The sequence below is a fragment of the Chelonoidis abingdonii genome, chromosome 8 (assembly GCF_003597395.2).
Source record: "Chelonoidis abingdonii isolate Lonesome George chromosome 8, CheloAbing_2.0, whole genome shotgun sequence".
Taxonomy (NCBI): Eukaryota; Metazoa; Chordata; order Testudines; family Testudinidae; genus Chelonoidis; species Chelonoidis abingdonii.
This window is the reverse complement of record NC_133776.1, coordinates 101402761-101423062: the sequence shown is the minus strand read 5'-3', so window position 1 is coordinate 101423062 and position 20302 is coordinate 101402761. Positions and strand designations below refer to the sequence as shown.

The 20302-nt window shown below is 39.7% G+C and overlaps 1 protein-coding gene across 4 annotated transcripts in view; it reads left to right on the top strand.

Annotated features, from left to right (window-relative positions):
- The window catches only part of LOC116820575 (P2R1A-PPP2R2A-interacting phosphatase regulator 1-like), a 39403-nt gene extending 22671 nt beyond the window's left edge, over positions 1-16732 (top strand). For 2 of the 4 annotated variants that reach the window (XM_032773156.2, XM_032773154.2), the window contains 7 exons: positions 6613-6656; positions 6739-6793; positions 7349-7441; positions 8105-8193; positions 9391-9455; positions 12870-12966; positions 14639-16732. In XM_032773156.2, coding sequence (XP_032629047.1) covers positions 6613-6656; positions 6739-6793; positions 7349-7441; positions 8105-8193; positions 9391-9455; positions 12870-12966; positions 14639-14798 — 603 coding nt within the window. In that variant the 3' untranslated portion in view covers positions 14799-16732. The remainder of the gene's footprint in view (positions 1-6612; positions 6657-6738; positions 6794-7348; positions 7442-8104; positions 8194-9390; positions 9456-12869; positions 12967-14638) is intronic. The other 2 variants (XM_032773155.2, XM_032773158.2) reach the window with 2 other exon arrangements.
- Positions 16733-20302: the final 3570 nt, after the last annotated feature.

Below are 20302 nucleotides of genomic sequence, written 5' to 3'. Positions count from 1 at the left end.
ATTTAGAGAGATATTATGCTCTATTGTTTTTGATGATGCATGAGTTTAAGCTGGATCTACTGTATTTTTCTTTTTTTTTTTCTTAATTATTTTTATATTCTCTTTTTTTTTCTGTGTAATATATTTGTATGTTCATACTACTAATTATATATATGTATACATATATATGTACTTAATATTTATCAAGTATTTGATAATATGTTTTTCTATATGTGAACCACAGTACAACGGCACCAGCTATCATAATGGAAACCGTTAACTAAACATTTATTTAACAGCTTAAAGTCCTATAACAGGAGTTATACATTAGAGGTTTCCTCTGGAATTTAATTTTATGATTCTTCTCTTCTCAAAGAAAACAGATAACTGGTTTACTGTAGTTAAGATCTAATCTGTATTTGTGAAACAGGCTTGTATTCAAAAAAGAAGTGCATTTCTTCAACCATAACCATTTAATGAAGTACTCGCATTAATAGATCTGGGAAGGTATAGTAGCCAGGGTTGGTTTTTGTTTTTGTTGTTTTTTTTAAACAGAATGGACAACGATCAGCACACCCATGTTGCACAGAGAAGGAATAGATTAGGTGGTATGGAAAGTGTGCAGGTCTGGGACTGTACTCATTATCTGATATCCACTCAACTTTCACATTAGCTTGTCAGTTTGAGAGTCCCAAGTTTAACATGCAGCAATCAGCAGCAATATTCTTACCTTGGACTTGCAACACTGTCAGTGCGAATATGTATATAAGCTCCTGTCATTTCTCTGATCGATAAATACAGCATGCCATGCTGTACTACATAAAGCTTTTAGTTGCCGAGCATGGAGACGGAGATTTGAACACCACAAACTCACTGAATAAATTTTGATGGTTATTCACATTCAAATGGAGGAAGGCAGGAAGTTTTATGAGCCCAAAAAATGCGACTGACTCTAAGTTCTAGATTGCAATGAGGCTTGCACGAGATAGGCACCAGCTTTCTATGCGGGGAGAAAGATGTCTGATGGCTAACCATTTATAAATGGGCCAACATCCTGGTTTCATATATTATTTTAGACACTTTGATATTTCTGTAAACTTTGTATCTCTGGAAACTGATTCAACTGGTGACTATTAAATGACACCTTGAAGTAGATTTTTGCTGCACACGTCTTTACAGATCACGCTATTGACTTCTGATGAAGACATAATATGATGAAGTAGGAACACCAGCTTGGTAAGCATAAAGAGAAGCTTCTATGGTATGTCTATACTATGCGGATATTCCGGATTTTCATAAACAGTTTTGGTAAAACAGCTTGATAAAGTCGAGTGCACGCGCGCAACTAAGCGACATTAATCAGTGTATCGGCGTCATGTACCGAGCTAGATCAATCTTCTGGAGCGCGCTGGGTAACACTGTGGGTAGCTGTCCTGTAGCTATCTGCAATAGTTTCCGCATCTCTCCAGCCCATTGGAATTCGAGTTGAGACCCAATGCATGATGTCCAAAAACAGTGTCTACGGGTGATTCTGGGTTTAATTGTCATACTTCAATCTTTTCTCCGTGAAAAGCACGGCAGACAATCATTTCGTGCCCTTTTTCCTGGATTGGCCCGGCAGAGCGCTATAGCGGTGGCAACATGGATCTGTTTTGCCTTTTTGTCACTGGTATGTGTATGGATGCGGCTGAGAGAGGCGGTAACTGCAAGTGCTTACACAGCAGATTCTTTGCCTTGGCAAGTAGCAGAGATGGTTACACCCTATTCATCCGTGGCCATGGTAGAATTGGCATGAGAATGGAGTTAATCCATCGATTTTGTACAGTCTGCTGCCTGTATGGGTTCCTGCTGGCCTACTGAGGTGGTCAGGGGCACATGGAGCAAAAATGGGATGACTCCGGGTTCAATTCCCTCTTTATTGTTTTGTCTAAAATTAGAGTCAGTCCTGCTGGAATATGGGGCAAGTGTACAAAAATAGAGAGCAGAGAGATAGCCGCTCCGGCTCAGAGCCCCAGAGATCCTGAAATGATGAGCGTGCAATGCCATTTCTAGGGGTGTCACCTGCAACAAGCTCACTCATTGTCTTCGCCTCCTCCACACACTCCTGGGCTACATGGCAGGGCCTCCATTTGTGTGAGAAGTAGATAAAGAAGCAGAATAAGAACACTGACTTTTAGCAAAGATAAAGTGAGCGCGAGGCAGCATTTCAGTTTCTGCTAGTAGTGGAAGTACAGAATCTTTTCTTTAGGACACGAAAGGGGGGGGGTGGGGCGGATGGAGCTCAGCTCCACTGCTATATGAGGATGGTTACCCCCAGCATTTCTGCACACTGTCTGCCAGGATGACAGGGAGTCATTGCCATTTTTACTGAGGCAGCCAGGAGCATCATGGATGTATGACGGTCTTCCACCATCTTTGTAACAAAAGTGAAAGGGAAGGATGACGCTGTTTGCAGCTTCACCAGCAGCACAGCGTCTACACGCAGCATGCAGTAACAATATCGGCGAGCATGAATCATTGAAGGAATGATTTTTTCCCCTTTTCTTTCAGCAGGGGGCGAGGGGTGGTAAATTGACGAGAATAGATCCTGAACTACCCAGGACAATGGTTTTGACCTTATCAGGCCGCATTGGGAGCATAAGCGAGAATGCAATGCTGTTCAGAGACTCGTGGATAGCTGGTTAGTCCTCAATTCCCCCTCCATTCCTCGCATGAGCGCATTTGATTCCTTGTCACATGTGCTGTTACGCTTTCACACAGACTGTGCTGAGTTCCCGGACTGTGGCCCGTTCTATCCTAGCTGGAGATTTTCAACTGTTTGTCATTTCGTCTTCTGTAAGATCGCAGTAGAAAGATTGTGTCTCCTCATGACAGTGGATTCGATCAGTATTCCCATGACGGTCCGGCTGGAGCGCTTTTGGATTTGGACCGCATCGACCGTCGCTCCCGATTGGGCTTAAACAGGAAATGCAATTCAATAAGTCGCCGGGTTCCTGTCTTACCTGCAGTGTATCAGTTCAGAATGGCTTTCAGAGAGTCACAGGCAATGGTGGCACTGTGGGATACGCCCAGGCCAAGTACCGTTCGATTTGCGCCACAACTTCACCTAATCCGATATATGGCAATACTATATTCAGTGCTAGCTCTCAGTCGAGGAGGAAAGAAAACCGGTTTAACTAGCCTTTATATTGATATAAGGGCTCTGTTGTGTGGACGGTGCAGGTTAAATCAGTTTAATGCTGCTAATTTGGTATTATTAAATACGTAGCGTAACAGGCAGAGTCTTGGTTAATTTACAGAAACAGACCAGAATCATCTCTTACCTGTTGATTGATGAAAGGCGGCTGCTAGGAATAACGTACAGGGAATAATGGACCAACTGGAAATGACAAACACTAATGCTTGAAAGATTTTAAAAACGCACAATCAGGAAGTAGACACCACCTTTTTTCTAGATAGTTATTTTCATTCTCAAAAAGATAACAAATAGCCACTTCAATATCACAAAATAGCAGCCAACACCTTCAGAAGTTAAATTCAATACATTTTGCATACATTTAAATGTATTTAGTTTATAAGTGAGAGCACTAGACTATTTCACTTATGAAATTCTCGTAGCGTAATGATCCTAATTATTGTGTGCCAACTCCTTCCAGTTGTCCACAGGATTTATACTCTCACTTCCAGAACGTATTGGGCAATACGGCCACATCGTGGGTTGCAACAACGAATAGGTAAGGAATTAATAAGCATTCCATCTTAAGCTGTTGTACAAGTTGCTCATTAATGCTAAATATAAAAATCTTATCAGCAGATTTTCCAGGGCGGTCTCTGCCTGCAGATTAAATATTTGGACATGATACGAGATTCAGCATTAAATGAGAGAACTCTGCCAGGGCAATCCAGGGAAAAAGGGCACGAAATGATTGTCTGCCGTTGCTTTCACGGAGAAAGGATTGAGTGATGACATTTACCCAGAATCACCCGTGACACTGTTTTTGCACCATCATGCATTGGGATCTCAACTCAGAATTCCAATGGGCTGGGGAGACTGCGGAAACTATGCGATAGCTACAGGACAGCTACCCACAGTGCAGCGCTCCAGAAATTGATGCTAGCCTCGGTACATGGACGCATACCACTGAATTAATGTGCTTAGTGTGGCCGCGTGCACTCGACTTTATACAATCTGTTTTACAAAACCTGTTTATGTAAAATCGGAATAATCCCATAGTATAGACATACCCATAGAAAGCTTTCTTTATTGGCTTTACACAAGCTGGTGTATCCTACTCATCATCATTGATGTCTTCACTCAGAAGTAATAGCTGATCTGTAAAGAGTGTTCAGCAAAAATCTGTCACTTCAAGGTGCATTTAATAGTCACAGGTTGAATCAGTTTCCAGAGATACAAAAGTTTACAGAAAATATCAAATGTGTCCTAAAATAATATACTGAAACCAGGATTTTGTCCCATTTATAAAAGTGGTTAGCCATCAGACATCTTTCTCCCCGCATAGAAAGCTGGTAGGCCCTATCTCTTGCAGCCTCATTTGCAATCTAGAACTTAGAGTCAGTGGCATTTTTTGGGCTCATAAACTGCCTGCCTTCCTCCCAATTGAATTGTGAATAACCATAAAATGATGTTCAGTGGAGTTTGTGGTGTTCAAATCTCCGTCTCCATGATCGGGCAAACCTAAAAGTTTAGTGTAGTACAGCATGGCATGCTGTATTTAATCGGTCAGAGAAACTGACAGGAGATATACCAATATTCAGCACTGAAGCAGTTTGGTGCAGCGTCCAAGGTAAGAATGTTGCTGCTGATTGCTGCATGTTAAACTTGGAGACTCTCAAAGCTGACAAGCTAATGTGAAGTTGAGGGATATCAGGATAATGGTGTACAGTCCCATACCTTCACACTTTCCATACCACCTAATCTTCCTTCTTGTGAAACATGGGTGGTGCTGAGTTGTCCACTTCTGTTTAAAAAAACAAACAAAAACAAAAAACCCAACCCTGGCTACTATACCTTCCCCAGATCTATTAATGCAGTAACTTCATTAAAATGGTGAAGTAAGAATGCACTTCTGTTTTGAATACAAGCCTGTTTCAAAATACAGTTAGATTTAATACAGAAAACAGTTATCTTGGTTTTCTTTTGGAAGAAGAGGAAGAATCATAAAATGTAAATTCCCAGAAGGAAACCTCTAATAGTATAAACTCTGTTATAGGAATTTAAGCTGTTAAAATAAATGTTTAGTTAAAGCTGTTCCATATGATAGCCTGCCTTTTAAAGTCTCACTTTGGAAAACACATGATTTCCAAATGCTTGTAAATCTTGTGACTTTTGTTTTTCTTATTTTGTGAAAGAAAGTTAGCTCTCCAGGCATTATATTTCCAGGGTACATGTTGCAAGTGATTGAAGGTACTTGATCTCCAGCTTCCTGCCTCCTCAAACACTTGAGGCACATAGTAATCCTGAAGAAATGCACTGCTTGTTTCATTTTTATTGTGTAATTTATATTCATTTACTAGCTTTGACAAGGACAAGAAGTCATCGGAAAGCTCCTTTTATTCTTAATATAGTAAAGACTAATGTTAATATGTACATACAAGTGGGATGGAAGAGAGGTGCAGGGAAGACACAATATATGTTACTTCATATTTGACGCTGTATTTCTATTAAAACTTCACGCTAGAAGGTCGTATAGTAACTGTTTGCTAGCTTTCTGATTTTTGGGAATTTGAGGCCTATATTGTTGCATAGTCATAATAATTATTCCATATAAATACTCCATTAAAAATAGGTTAAAGTTAAATCAGGATATTTCAGAGTTAAAGCTGCACTCCCTGAAAACGTGTTACTATAGGAGGAGATTGACAAAGGCATTAATGGGTATTAGGCTCTTAGCGTCCATTTGTGCCTTTAAAAAAAAAAAAACTTCTTCATAGTCTTCAATTACATAGACTGCATCATTCAATGCCTAGGATGCCAGTGAGCAGTGGATGAATCATCTAACCTATATTTATTCTTCCTCTGTTCAATAAGTGGATCCCTACCATGTTTCACTGCACTAGGGTGACCAGACAGCAAATGTGAAAAATTGGAATGGGGTGGGGGGTGATAGGAGCCTATATAAGAAAAAGACCCAAAAATTGGGACTGTCCCTGTGAAATTGGCACATCTGGTCACCCTATACTGCACACCATCCAATCTATGCTTTGAATGCATTCTGAGGAATGATACATGCTTGTGTATTTAAAAACAGTATTGTAATGTATACATACAGGGAGTGAATGAAGTTTTATGTGTGGAATTTCTTTTTCTTTAAAAAAAATGCTTTGTTTTTCTATCTTAATACATTTTAACAAGTTTTTTTTGTAGAATTTCTTAGTTTTTTAGAAGAAACAATAAAAAATTCAATAATGTGGAACAGTTTACTAACCATCAGTAAAATGCTCTGTTCTGCACAAGTTGCACACTCACTGAGTATGCTAATGGTGTATGGAATGAGGTGAGACTCCCATCCAAATTGTGACCTGAAGAGGAAGAGTTTGTCTGACTCATTTTAGCAAAAGAAAGCTCTGTAAACCAACTCTTAACTGTTTCTGTATTATATTATTATTTTTTAGGAAGAAGGAATGGATTTGATGAACAGAGAAGCAGTACATGAACGGTGAGTGTTAGTGTGCAAGTGAGAGTACCTAAATTCTTGTGTCTCTGGGCCAGTGATGATGAATTTTTTTTCTTCTTTATAGGGAAGTGCAAACAGCGATGCAGATCAGCCAGTCATGGGAGGAGAGCTTGAGCCTGGTAATGTGTTCATGCTTTAGATTTGAGTTTCTATCTTCAGTGTTCTAACATCCCATATTGCTGCATTTTGTTGTCCATGGTATCTTAAATTTCTTTTAGAGGAAAATCAAACAGATTAGGCTTCCTGTTTAACATCAAATTGTTTCTGTCTAGTAATATACTTTTTATTGCTGCCTTATAAGAAGTTTTGTACTAATAAGGTATGACATCACCAGTGGCTCAATGACACATGGCTGTCACTACAGCTATTGGGACATAGTTTTTTTTCCTGATTTGTCAAAAGGTAGTTCTAGTCATGTCTATATCTTTCTGTTTTATAGATACTTTAATATCAGCACATAATGTTTTAATATTTTGTTTCCTCAAAAGTATGAAATTTGTCTCCTACGTAGTCATAGTAACAAATTCTTACATGTAGCCATTTGTGAGCGTGACTTGCATCATGTGGTTCCATTCCACAACAAAGTAATGCTTTGTATAATATTGTATAGCCTGGCCCATGAAATATTGCATTAAAGCAATTGGCTGTAATTACATGATCTGTTATACTTATAGAGTGACAATGATTTTGAGAAATCATCCTCTCCCAAGCAAATAGACTTTGTCCCAGTTTCTCCAGCTCCTTCACCCACCAGAGGAATAGGGAAGGTAAGAAAAATGAAGTGGTAGAGGCTTTCCTTCATGAGTACCGATAGTTAGATTTTTGTTTAGCACTAACATCAGCAAGGGATGGAACTTCCCATATCCCTGACTTCTGCATGGGCATTCACTGCAGACAGGGAACTAAAATATTAAAAAGGCAAGCTAACAGCTGTACAACCCATGAATTTACCTACAGAATATCTCATAAATGTCAATACCAAGTAGGTATATTTACTGATAAATTGTTGGTATATTGGTGTTAAATAAAAGCCATATTCTTTGTCTGCCTTTCTTTGAGGGAAAGGGAGTTTTTTTAGGAGCTAACTCAGTTGGTTTGTTCCAAGGTAAAGCGATACATACATATTCTGATCAATATAATACTATCAACTTGCATGCACTCTGTATATACATGAGAAATCACTCTAAATTGTTCTAGAACTTTCTTCAAGACTTAGCCAAAAGCGATACCTTCCCAGTCAAATAGATCAGATAGTCATTTTAGATGAATGATGACGTGCTTGTTTTAATATGGTAAAATTCTCTTAAGGCCCTAGTTGTGTTCCTCAAGTCTCTCTAGTTCTTTGTATGTCGAGAATTTTTATTAGTTTTTTGCAGTAGGAATGAAGCATGATGTTTATATTTAAATATTGGAATATATTTTGATTTCAGCAATGTTTCTCACCGTCTTTGCAAAGTTTGGTGAGTAGCAGTGGATTACCTCCAAGCGCTAGCCCCAGTCCAACAAGACGATTCTTAAAGTACGTACAAGTCTGTAAAACTGACTCTGCATACTGTTAATAGGGATTGTTCACTTGAGGCATCTGAAATATCAGGACTTAACTTAAACATAGTAAATCTAAACTGTTTTTGGTGACTCAGATCTCCAACTCACATAGTAAATCCATACAACTTAAATTTCTAGAGTTTATAAAGTACCAAAATATATATTCTCGACATCAGGAAACTGGGTTACGATGCAGCCTGTATCCGATTTTTTCAATAGGTTTTGTTTAGCACATAATCACATACAGAGTAGAATGAATTTCTATCAAAAGATGGTGAATTAATTCCTAGGTTTTGAAGCTGGGACAATACCAGCCTGTGTAGATTAGTAAAAAGTATTAAGAGGAAACATTTAAGTTTTTAAATTATAATAGCATCTATAGGACCCAATTAGAGATCATGGCCTCATGGTGTTACAGGTTGCCTGTCAGAGAGGCTTATTATTACCGTCTTTCTCCCACTTTAATTTAATGTAATGTTGCCAGAAATAGGATAACTTTTGTGGGTGGCTGGGGTGCTGAAAGACACTGTTTGGGCTGCGGAGGGTGTGGTTCTGAGTGCAGGTGAAAAGGGACCTAATTGCCAAATCTGTTGCTTTAAGTGACCTTGTATTTCTGACAGAAATGACTGTTACTGCAGGGACCTTGGGCATTTTTAATGTTACTTGACCAGTGGCCAGGGCGCTCTCTCTGTCCTGAAACTCCTGGGTCATTCACAGTCTTCACCAGTCTATGCAAGATGCGATATTTTGGCCCTCAGTGTTTTTTCCAGCAACATAATGCAAACAGATGGTGAATCTAACTAGTCCTGCTACTAATCTTCAGACTCACAAAGGACAGCACCCATTGTACAGAAACCTGCGTGATCATATAGATGATTGTGTTAGAGGAAATGTTGGGAATGCTTTTTGAAGACTTCAGTATGTGAACCAGGCTTTCTGGTATAGTGTTCTGCGGTTAAATTTTTAAGGGTCAGTCATGTCTTGTGTGTGTTGTTTTTTAAAAGATTTTTTTGTTAGGGCTATCCAGTCTTATTGTCTACTTCCCTTTATGTTGGGATTTGCTCTTAAACAGAGCAACTTGCCCTGAATATGCTTGATCCTCACTTGTAGTTGTTTTCTATGCTATTTATGCCAGTTATAATTTACCAATATATTGTTTATACTCTTTTAGCAGGAGAAGTCAGAGTCCTATTCACTGCATTCGCCCAAGTGTTCTTGGGCCAATGAAAAGAAAAGGTACAGCATGTGTTTCTAATTGTTAACTTTTAAATAGTTCATATAGCTTTCTTGATAGTCCTGGTTTTGGACTGACACTTGCTAGGAAACGATTGAGTTTTAGCAAAAGGTATGCTATAAAGGAATGGCTGGGCGTTTGGGCTGTTGAAGTACAATAGTTGAAAAATTAACTATACAATAAATCTATAATTTAAAGTGGTTACTCTGTCCTACTACCCATCCACTGATGCAAGATTACACGTTTGGTAAAGCACCAATGGGACCTCTAATATAAAGGAATTAAGGAATTCTTGGTACACTTCCATTCATTTATAGAAAGGTCCCAGCTAATTGAAGCACAGAGATGCTGTAGAGTTAAGATCACAAGCATACAGTTTTCTTGGTAACCATACAGGGGTTGAACATAACAATTGCCAGACTGGGTCAGACCAAAGATCCATCTAGCCCAGTATCCTGTCTTCCACCAGTGACCAATGCCAGGTGTTTCAGAGGGAATGAACAGAACAGGTAATCATCAAGTGATCCATTCCCTGTCGCCCATTCCCAGCTTCTGGCAAACAGAGGCTAGGGAAACTTTAGAGCATGGTTTTGCATGCCTGCACATGCTGGCTAATAATCATTGATGGATCTATCCTTCATTAACTTACTAATTCTTTTTTGAGCCCTTTTATAGGTATACAAACCTCTGCATTCTGGTTCAATACAGGCCTCAAAATTCAACATCCAGATGCCCAGAAAAAGCATAGCCACCTCATCTTGTAGTTTTATTTAGAAGTTGTTTAAGTTTTGGAAGGTGTAGCTCAGTCTGTACACCTACACTTGCTTCTCTTAGCCTCCATTTCAACAGTTGTATTGCATCTGTTTTTAAAAGCTTTCTCACCCTTCACTTCCATAACAGTAACATTTTGGCACGTTAAGTCATGTTTAAAGTACTGATAAGCAAGCTGTATTGTTGCATAGAAGGAAGGGAATGTGGTGGGCCAGGTTGTGTGTGAAACAGTCTTGAGCTGCATCTCTCTCTCTCTCTCTCTCTGAGAGAATCTGAATTGGAAGTTGCTGCTGGCAGAAGTTCCCTTCTCATTTATCCCAGCCCTTTTGAACTGCACATATTTCAAAATGGATTTCAATGAGAAAATAAATTATTGTTATTGAGGGAGTTTTACAAATTACTTTGGGGGTGTTGAGAGGATCTCAGTACAATAACTTAAAGACTGTTTGAATGGAGGATGCTTTTTCACTGACTTTCAAAGCACTTGCTAACTCAATTAATGAAACTAAGAAGTAGGTAAATATTTTAATATCGGTATCTGTAGTAGGTAAATGTTCAAATTAATAACTGTTAATGGGGTTGACACTTTTAATCCACTGAGCATTTCAAATTGTCATTGTCTGTGTCTCTTTACTAACATTCTTTGAGGTTAGTGTTTCATTGTATTTAAGTTAATATCATAGAATATCAGGGTTGGAAGGGACCTCAGGAGGTCATCTAGTCCAGCCCCCTGCTCAAAGCAAAACCAATCCCCACTAAATCATCCCAGCCAGGGCTTTTGTCAAACCTGACCTTAAAAACCTCTAAGGAAAGAGTTTCCCACACCTGCCTAGGGACCCATTCCAGAGCCTTCCACAACCCCCCTACTGAAAAGTTTTTCCCTAATAAACAGCCTAAACTACCCCTCCACTGCAACTTGAGTATTACTCTTGTCTCTGTCATCTGGTACAAACTGAGAACGTCTAGACAGGGCATCGGGCAACTTTCAGACAGTGCCTGTGCCAGTCTTCAGTTATTTCACATCTAATTAAGGTTATGCATGCCAATAATACATTTCAATGGTTTTAGAAGTCGTTCTTTTATGAAGTCTATAATAATATAACTAAACTATTGTTGTGTGTAAAGCAAATAAGTTTTCTAAAATGTTTGAGAAGCTTTCATTTAAATTAAATTAAAATGCAGAGCCCCCTGCACCAGTGGCTAGGACCCGGGTTGCGTGAGTGCCACTGAAAATCAGCTCACGTGCTGCCTTTGGCACTATGCCATAGGTTGCCTACCCCTGGTCTAGATCCATCCTCTTTAGAACCCCCTTTCCAGGTAGCTGAAAGCAGCTATCAAATCCCCCCTCGTTCTTCTCCAGACTAAACCAATCCCAGTTCCCTCAACTGCTCCCCATAAGTCATGGTGCTTCATCTCCCTAATAATTTTGTTGTCCTCTGCTGCGACTCTTCCCAATTTTTGCCCACATCTTGTCCATGTAGTGTGGGACTCAAAAGCGGAACGCAGTATTCCAATGAGACCTCACCAATGTCGATAGAGGGGAACATCCCATCCTTGATCTCTGCTGGCAATGCCCCTACTTATACAGCCCACAATGCCATTAGCCTTCTTTGGCAACAAGGGCACACCTTCGACTCATTCCAGCCTTCTCGTTCACTGTAACCCCTAGGTCCTTCTCTGCAGAACAGCTGCCTAGACATTTGGTCCAGTAGTCTGTAGCAGTGCATTGGATTCTTCCAGAGTTCTAGCGCTTAGGCAAGCACTTGTCCTTTTGAACTTTTCAATTTCTTTGGCCCCAATCCTCTAATTTGTCTAGGTCTCTCTGTATGCTATCCCTACCCTACAGCATATTTACCACTCCTCCCAGTTTAGTGTCATCTGCAAACTTGCTGAGGTGCAGTCTGCGCCATCCTCCAGATCATTAATGAAGATATTGAACAAATCTGGCCCCAGGACCAACCCTTGGGGCACTCCACTCAATACCGGCTGCCACGTAGACATGGAGCCGTTGATCACTACCCATTGAGCCAGATAATCTAGCCAGCTTTCTATCCACCTTATGTAGTCCATTCATCTAGCCCATACTTCTTTAACTTGCTGGCAAGAATACTGTGGGAGACCGTATCAGAGGCTTTGCTGAAGTCAAGGAATAACACGTCACCGCTTTCCCCTCATCCACAGAGCCAATTATATCATCATAGAAGGCAATTAGGTTAGTCAGGCATGACTTGCCCTCGATAAATCCATGCTGATTGTTTCTGATCACTTTCCTTTCCTCTAAGTGCTTCAGAATTGATTCCTTGAGGACCTGCTCCATGATTTTTCCAGGGACTGAGGTGAGGATGACTGGCCTGTAGTTCCCCGGATCCTTCTGTCTTTTCTGTGGCATAGTAAAGCACTTGTATCCCACCCATTCTTGAGGTGTATTTGGAAAATTCAAATTAATATGCATTTTAGAGAAGGGGGAAAACATCTGAATGTTAAGAATGTGTATAAATGTGTCACAATCTATATGTTCGTTTGCGTCAGATCTAAGATAGAAGTTTATCTAAAGCGGCTATGCTAATGATCCCTCTAAATCAGGACAGAGTTGTATTTTAACTGTTAGTGCATAGTATGAATCTGATTGCATGGTTTTGTTAAAGGTGAAATGGATACTGAAGATGAACCAAAGAGATTTTTTCAAGGAACTACTAGCATGCTTTCTCCTGAAGCTTCACATCTGACAGACCTTGGTGCATGGTAAGCATTACTGTGCCTTGTAACTTTCATTAGAAACTGCTCAGATGTTTTCAGTCTCTTTTTCTAAACATCAGGCATGGGTGAGCATGCTTGAAGTCAAATAGTGTTATATATAATAAGCCTTGGATTTTTGCAGTATATCCAGATAAGTATTGCAAACAAACTGGATATTTGGGTACCAGTGCCTGTAATCTAAGGACATCAAAAACAGATAAATGACTTCTGTTCTCATATTGATATGCTTATCATTTATGGGAGTTAAGCAGGTTTTGAGACTAGACCTCCAATAATTGGCTATTTTGGAGCAAATAGCTTCAGATCTTAAGATTTGCCTCTTAATTTTGCATATTAATGCAAATTGTCACTTTTTTTTATACTCTTGCTCTTAGTTACGTATGGTGAATGCTAGTCTGATCTCTCTGCATATGAACTGTGACAGTGCTAAGATACAGAAAATGAACTATGCAGCAAATTATACTGAACATCTGGTTTAAAGGAAAGAGTGAAGGATTTTTGTTTTGAATGTTCTTTTAGAGAAGAAAATAATAGTAATAACCCTACATAGTTATAATTTTGCTATGATATATACTGTAAAAAATGTAATCAGTAGATATGTTTTAATGCATTTTTTTCCTAATACCTAAGCACCTATTTGAATTTTGAGATGATTGTCAAAAAATTGTGGCTGAGTTGTGAACAAGCCATAGAAAATAATAATGGACCATATTATTTACAATAATAAAATCCATTACTTTTCCATGATTTTTTGCTGTCAGCCACCAGGGGACTCCCTGTCGACTGCCTGGAATTGAGCTCCAGCTGTCAAAATTGCTGTAGAAGCCTAATAGAGCGGAATCTGCAATTTCCGCAATATTGCAAGTTAAGTAGGGCCTTACTAATACCAAATATTGTGAGGTATAAGTTGCCATTACTACGGAACCTGCTGGCAGTTGTGGTGTTGTCAGGGCACCCAGTTTGAGAATTCCTGTAATAGAAGATAAAAATGATGATAGAGTTTCCTGAATGATTCATTGCAAACTTTGTCATTTCTTTATTTATATATGTTCCACTGCCTGACCATTTCTAATGTATAAGCAATTCTTTGAGTCAGCTGAATGAATTAACTACTTGATAAAATATTATGGTTTGGCTGGAGAGCAAAATTATTGTAGATTTCTTTGTATTTTTATATAACACTGTTTGAAGATGACTAATATTTGCTTTTAAAGTGACTTAATAGCTAATCAAAACCAGAATTTTAAACATCTGAAATTTAGTAAGAATTAGAATATCTCATTTTGGTTAATTAAAATGCAGATGATTGCTTTGAGGAAATTAGACTGCTTTGCATTAGCAATATACCTGTTCCTAATATCTTAAAGCAATCAGTATTTCATTTATTTTTCCATAGGACCTGTTTAATGTCATTTAAAATGTAAAATTCCTTCCTGGAATTCAAGCTGCAGTAAGTCCCATGAAACCCTATTTAGTGGCAATCAGGTGCAATTAGAGTCTATAGTTAGGTCACTTTAAAAGACAGTTAAGTGTATGTTTAAAGCTTATTGTTTCACATCTATATGTTAAAGATGTTGAATAATAAGCTTATTTAAATTAATGCATTGCCCAAAAAATGCTGCTCCATATCCTCCTGTTACATTCTCCTTTTTTTCAGTCTGACTTCAGGTACTCTTGATGGCAATCAAAGCAGTGCTGGCTCTTCCTGTGATTCACCAGCTGAAGTTGTCACCATCAGAGATTCTCCAGCCTCACTTTCCAATTCCAGATCTCAATTTAAGCCCATAGATTTTTCAGCTAAATTACCCACAAATTGAGACTTTATTACTCCTCTGCTGAAGGGTAAACAGCCAAGCTGGAGAGCAACAAGACAACGTTCTACAATGTGTGACTGAATTTCTTATCTGATCCTGTTCCTCATAGGAACTTCCAGAAATGTCTTTATTTCTAGAAAACTTCCATAATAGTTCCTTGAGGAAGTTTATAGTGATTTGTATGACATTTACTAAATACAGTTACTGTTTAAACTCCAAACGTTCTCTTTAATATGCGAATATCTGCATACATGTTTTGACTTACAGTAGATCTTGATTGGCATAATAAATTGCAAATACATATATTATTCTACAAGGGGAAACAAGGCATTTTAAACTACATCTTTTCAGTTGTCACTAGTTTGTAATGGTGCTGATCGAGGTAACAGATAGCCTTTATCGGATTCTGTCATTTTTTATCAAGCTAATCAACGGATCAGTTTATTAATATTAATTTTACTCCACAAGCTTTGGGTATTTCATATGCAGTTTTTTAAAATGTAAATGTGGGTATCAAAATATAATTGGTGCCTAAGTCCTAATTTGTTCGTCTGTTAATCAATGTTATGTTCTGATTGGATGAAAAGAACCAGAATGGATGGATTGTCCATGTTACATTTTATTTGTAATCATAATTGCTGGTGTGACTAAATACAGACTTAACATGGGGAAAAATGCCTGCCCAAAATCGCCAGCTTCCTTTGTATCCCCTATGTGACTATCTAGAGTGATAGGCATTCTCCTAGCACTGTTTTTCCACAGAAGGAACTTTAATAGTGTGTTGGGACAGTGCATGAAATGCTAAAATCCCTAAATTAAATGCTTCAGATAAGAAAATTAGAGGCTTTAGTTGGAGAGAAAGGAAGCCTTAAGGAGGGACCCTGAGTGACTATGTCCAGACTGAAGTGATAATCCACGAACATTTAACTCTGCTACGTGACCGCATACCATGTTTTAACCTCTTCTGTACAGTAATAGCAACCCAGTAGAAGCAGCCTCCAATTCCTCAGTATCATAGCGTAAAGAGCTTTCTGATGTTATAAAGTTAAAAAATTACTGATCACAAGTGTGGAATCGATCAATTTAGAGATGTTGGAGAATTCATATAATGGATTTGAAAGAAGCTAGTTATGTCCAGAAACACCATGATAGCAAACCTTGAAGACTCCCAAGACAGAAGCAAGAGTCTGCCAGTCTCCAAGAGCTTAATAGTGAAGCAAAACTTTTCCTTCCCAAACAGTAAAACTGAAAGGCAGGGCTAAAGGTGGGCACTGAATGTAGTGAGCCTTTCCTAAAACAAGATATGGTAGTAGTTCTCCACCTTATCATATGGCTGTTTCACAAAGGCAGAACTTTGACAGGGCAGCAGCATACAAGGTTAGGAAACAGAAAACGTGAAGATCCTGGGATGAGTGAGGACTAAGGACTTATTTCTCCTGTATAATATGGAGATATAGGATCTATGTGGTGGTCTCACGCTTAGCTGAAACACTGTGAACATGGCTTTTTGTTGACTCTCCATGTTTATCTAAATTATTGCAACTGTCAATTGAGCTTCCTTACTCCACAGATCAGTTTTCATAAAGTTCTGAGACTTGTGCTTCCCTTTCCCAATGACAGACAGACAAAATTGTGTATAACATCTGCTTGCTTGCTTTAATACAGCATGGCTTTATTTTATAATCTCAGCCATATGCCAAAGACTTACTGTGCATTCTTTTGTGATAAGGGCAAAATTATAAATTTTTATCTTGCTTATCTCATTTTTTCATAAATGGGCCTCAATATCTGATTGCCAACCCTTTTAAAAGATGCATGAACAGAAAGGTAATTACAGTAGTTGTATTGTATGTGGGTCAACATGTCTCTTCTCTATTAAATATTTATGCTGGTTTTCCAAATAAGTGCCAATAAAGAGAACTGAAAAAATAAGTAAAGCTGTTGTTTCTTCTGGAACATGCACTATGTCCAGGATTTTAACCATATTTTTGTTACTTTCAGCAGGGGAGCATTGATGTTTTTGTTGCCTTCAACTGAAGTGCTTATTTCAGTCAGTGTTTCATCCTCTTCTTGGCAAGCTGGACCTAAATTCTACAACACTTTATCCTAGTTTCTGCAACGTTCGCACATAGCAGACTGGAAGTTCTTGACAGAATTAAGTATATTTAAAAATAAACTAGATTCTAGTGATCTGAAGACATGAAAAAAGCAGTCTCGTCCTTGTACTTATTTAGATATTAAGTAAAATGCATGTGATGCTGTCCCAGAATTATCCATGTTCAGTGTGCTGGAGATGTTTGTCCTGAAAATCGTAGCTTATTCTAGAAGTTTGAACAGCTAGGTAATAGATACTCGGGCTTTTGGCTCCCAGGAGGGAGTGGGGAAGTCTTTGTGATTTGGCATTCAGAAGGTAGTTAATACTTTTGGTACTGAGGAAAAGAGAAATCTCCCCTTCTCTGTGTGCTCCCCCTCCATCCCACTTTGTACAAAAGCAGAAATCACTTCCAGTTTGTGAGGAAAGAGGTGCTTGGATTCCTCATTGTCCGTGCTATCAGATAACTGCAACACACCTTGGAAACACTGAGAGGAGAATTTTTCCCCCTTTTAAATGAAAGATTAAAATCCGGAATGCAACTAGGCTGCAGAATCAGAGAATAAGCAGATCATGCGCTGATTTGCATGGCCACAATTGTGTTTACATACACTACTTTAGTCAGTGGTTAATAGTCATGTTAACCCATATACTGTTAGTTGCCTTTTACTAATTATCCATGTAAATAACAAAACTGATGAATGTTGTGAATTTTAAAGCTTGAGTTGACTAATGTCATCATTATATGGCTAGCTTCACCTCTCTCCTATTTCTGGTCTCTGAATGCACTCCCTCAGGTGTCAGGCCTCATGCCTTTACTTATCCTAGAGCGTAATTCTCCCACTCATAATCTGGGCCCAGCACTACAGTATTCTGCAGGTCCAACTGAATTCGGACACTGGAGTTCCAATTTTCGGGAGTCTGTGACCAGTGATAAACTGTAATTAGACACCCTTCTTTAAACAAAATAATTTTGTTTTTAGCAATATGCTGCTTCTTTGAGTAGTGTCCCTATGGGTGCTCCTACTTCAGGTGCACATGCACTGCTTAAGGCCTTGATCAGAGATTTTTCTTTAGTGTCCGTTTGTCCTGGATATGTTCCCTATGTCTCCTCATATTGGACACCAAGACTATATAAGAGTGCGGGCAAACAGCCCTCAATTCCTTCTCAACCTCTGCCTGAGATGGAGCCTTAATATATCTGCCTTGAGTGTGCCTTTATTCTGCATTTCTGTAGTTCATTAGGATCAAGTAGTAAGTTGTTAGTGATAATTATAGTTAGAGGTAAGTAGTAAGAGGATCGTTTTGTTTTTCTCACAAGCTTTATTTTCCTGGCGAGGCATGCCTGGCTCACCAGGTTTTAAACACTGCCCTTCTCCTGCCTCGATGTTATACTCGTTAGCAATGGCCACTCCAAGTGTGTCAGTTGCTTTGGGGGAGAACCATGTCTCCCAAAAGTGCCACTTCTGCCTGACTCTCAAATCCAGAGCAAGGAAAAACAGGAATATGAAACTCATGACTATTGAGGATGGAATTCTTCCTTTGATCAGCTTCTGAGTCAGGTCAGGAGGACCCCCATAGATCAACATATACAGCACCTCTTCAACCTGGGAGCAGGCTTCCTCTAGGAAAGGGAAGACCTCCAAAAAGAGGAGCATGTAGAGTCATCTTAAGGAGCTAGCACCGAAAAAGCTCAGTTCCCCTGTGATAGTTATGGTCTCTGAAGCCTCAACCTCTTGGCTCAGTACTGTTGAGTCAAATGACTCCTTCTCCAGTACTGGGAGGGCAGAAAGTTCCAAAACTAACAGCTCCAACAGAGCTTCAGTACCTTCTACCAGGGACAAAGATGGCAAGCATAAACACGAGAACTCTACATACATACAGAATTTGTATCCGCCGCTGATCTGTGACCCACAAAAATGGTCTGTGGATATAAAATGGATATCTGCAGATTTGAAGGGCTCTACTAAGCACACAACAGTACCAGACACCATTGGTGCCTGCATCTGTACGCCTCCCATTACAATAATATTAGCTTCGTCTGCTGCATCCTTGGCTCCCACATAAGTACTGATCCCCTACACGGTGCCACAAGAATTCTGCTACACCAAGGATCTGTCTGTAATGGACAAACCAGCCTCCCAACTCCTCCTGGGTATCCAAGCATTTCTCGTTATTGAGCTCTGATCTCCAGACTGCCAACTTCCTCCAGTGCCACAGAACTCGCTACCCTTTTCTGCAGGTGCTTCTGCATTGGATGATATTGAGGAGGATGAATGAGACTTCCAGTTGGTCTCTTCTGATTAGGTTCGGGATTCTGCCAACATATCCTTTCAGGAATGCATTCTTTGACAGTCATAGGGAAGATTATGCTCATGAACAAGGGTGGTGGAACCAACCCTACTTGTTATCCTCATTCCCATATGCCCCCCTCTCCTCAGTGGCCATACTGGGACCTCTGCGCCACCTATCAATTCGCTAGCCCAATGGCACCATATCATAGGGAGCCTAGAGTTGAACAGTCCTATTTTCTCCAACCAGCCACCTCCCCCTCTCCCTTCACATGAGAGACATCTGAGAAACAGGAGGCTAGGGCACCCCTCAAACACCTATATTATCCTTGTCTTCAGACAAGTTAATTATGCCTCTGCCACCATCCATGGCTAACGATTTTTGGCAATTTCAAGACCTCAGAAAGAAGGTAGCTGACACTCTTCAAATTGCACTTGAAGAAGTCAAGGACTCGCAGCATAAACTGTTGGATATTCTGCAGACAGCGACACCCTCCAGGGTGGCATTACCCATTAACAAGGTGCTCCTGGATCCAGCTAAGACTGTGTGGCAAGTGTACTCAGTATGACAAAGGCCAAAAAAGAATGGATCTCTTTGGATGGAAGTCCTACTAGTCAGCAACCCTACAATTCAGGATTGCAAACTATCTAGCTGTCATGGCCAAATATAGTTTTACAAACAATATTAGATTTACTACACTGATTAAACATCTGGTGCAGGAACATAGAGAGTAGTTCCAGTCCATCTTCTGAATGCCAATTATTGGCCAGAACTCTGCTCTTCAAATGTCCTTGGATGCTGCAGACACTACTGTTGGGGACACTGTCACAGTGATGGTTATGCGCAGGACATCAAGGAGAGAGGGGTTTTTTGTCGGCCCTGTCGTGGTATAATTCCCCACTCTGAACCTTAGCATCCAAAAGATGGGGGTACCAGCACGAATTCCTCTAAGCCCAATTACCAGCTTAGTACTTATAGCGCTGCCACCAACAAGGAATTCCAGTGCCTGGTACGCTCTGGTCTCCCCAAAACCTTGCCCGGGGAACCCCAAGACCCAGATCCTCTGGATCTTAACACAAGGAAAGTAAACCCTTTCCCCCACCGTTGCCTCTCCCAGGCTTCC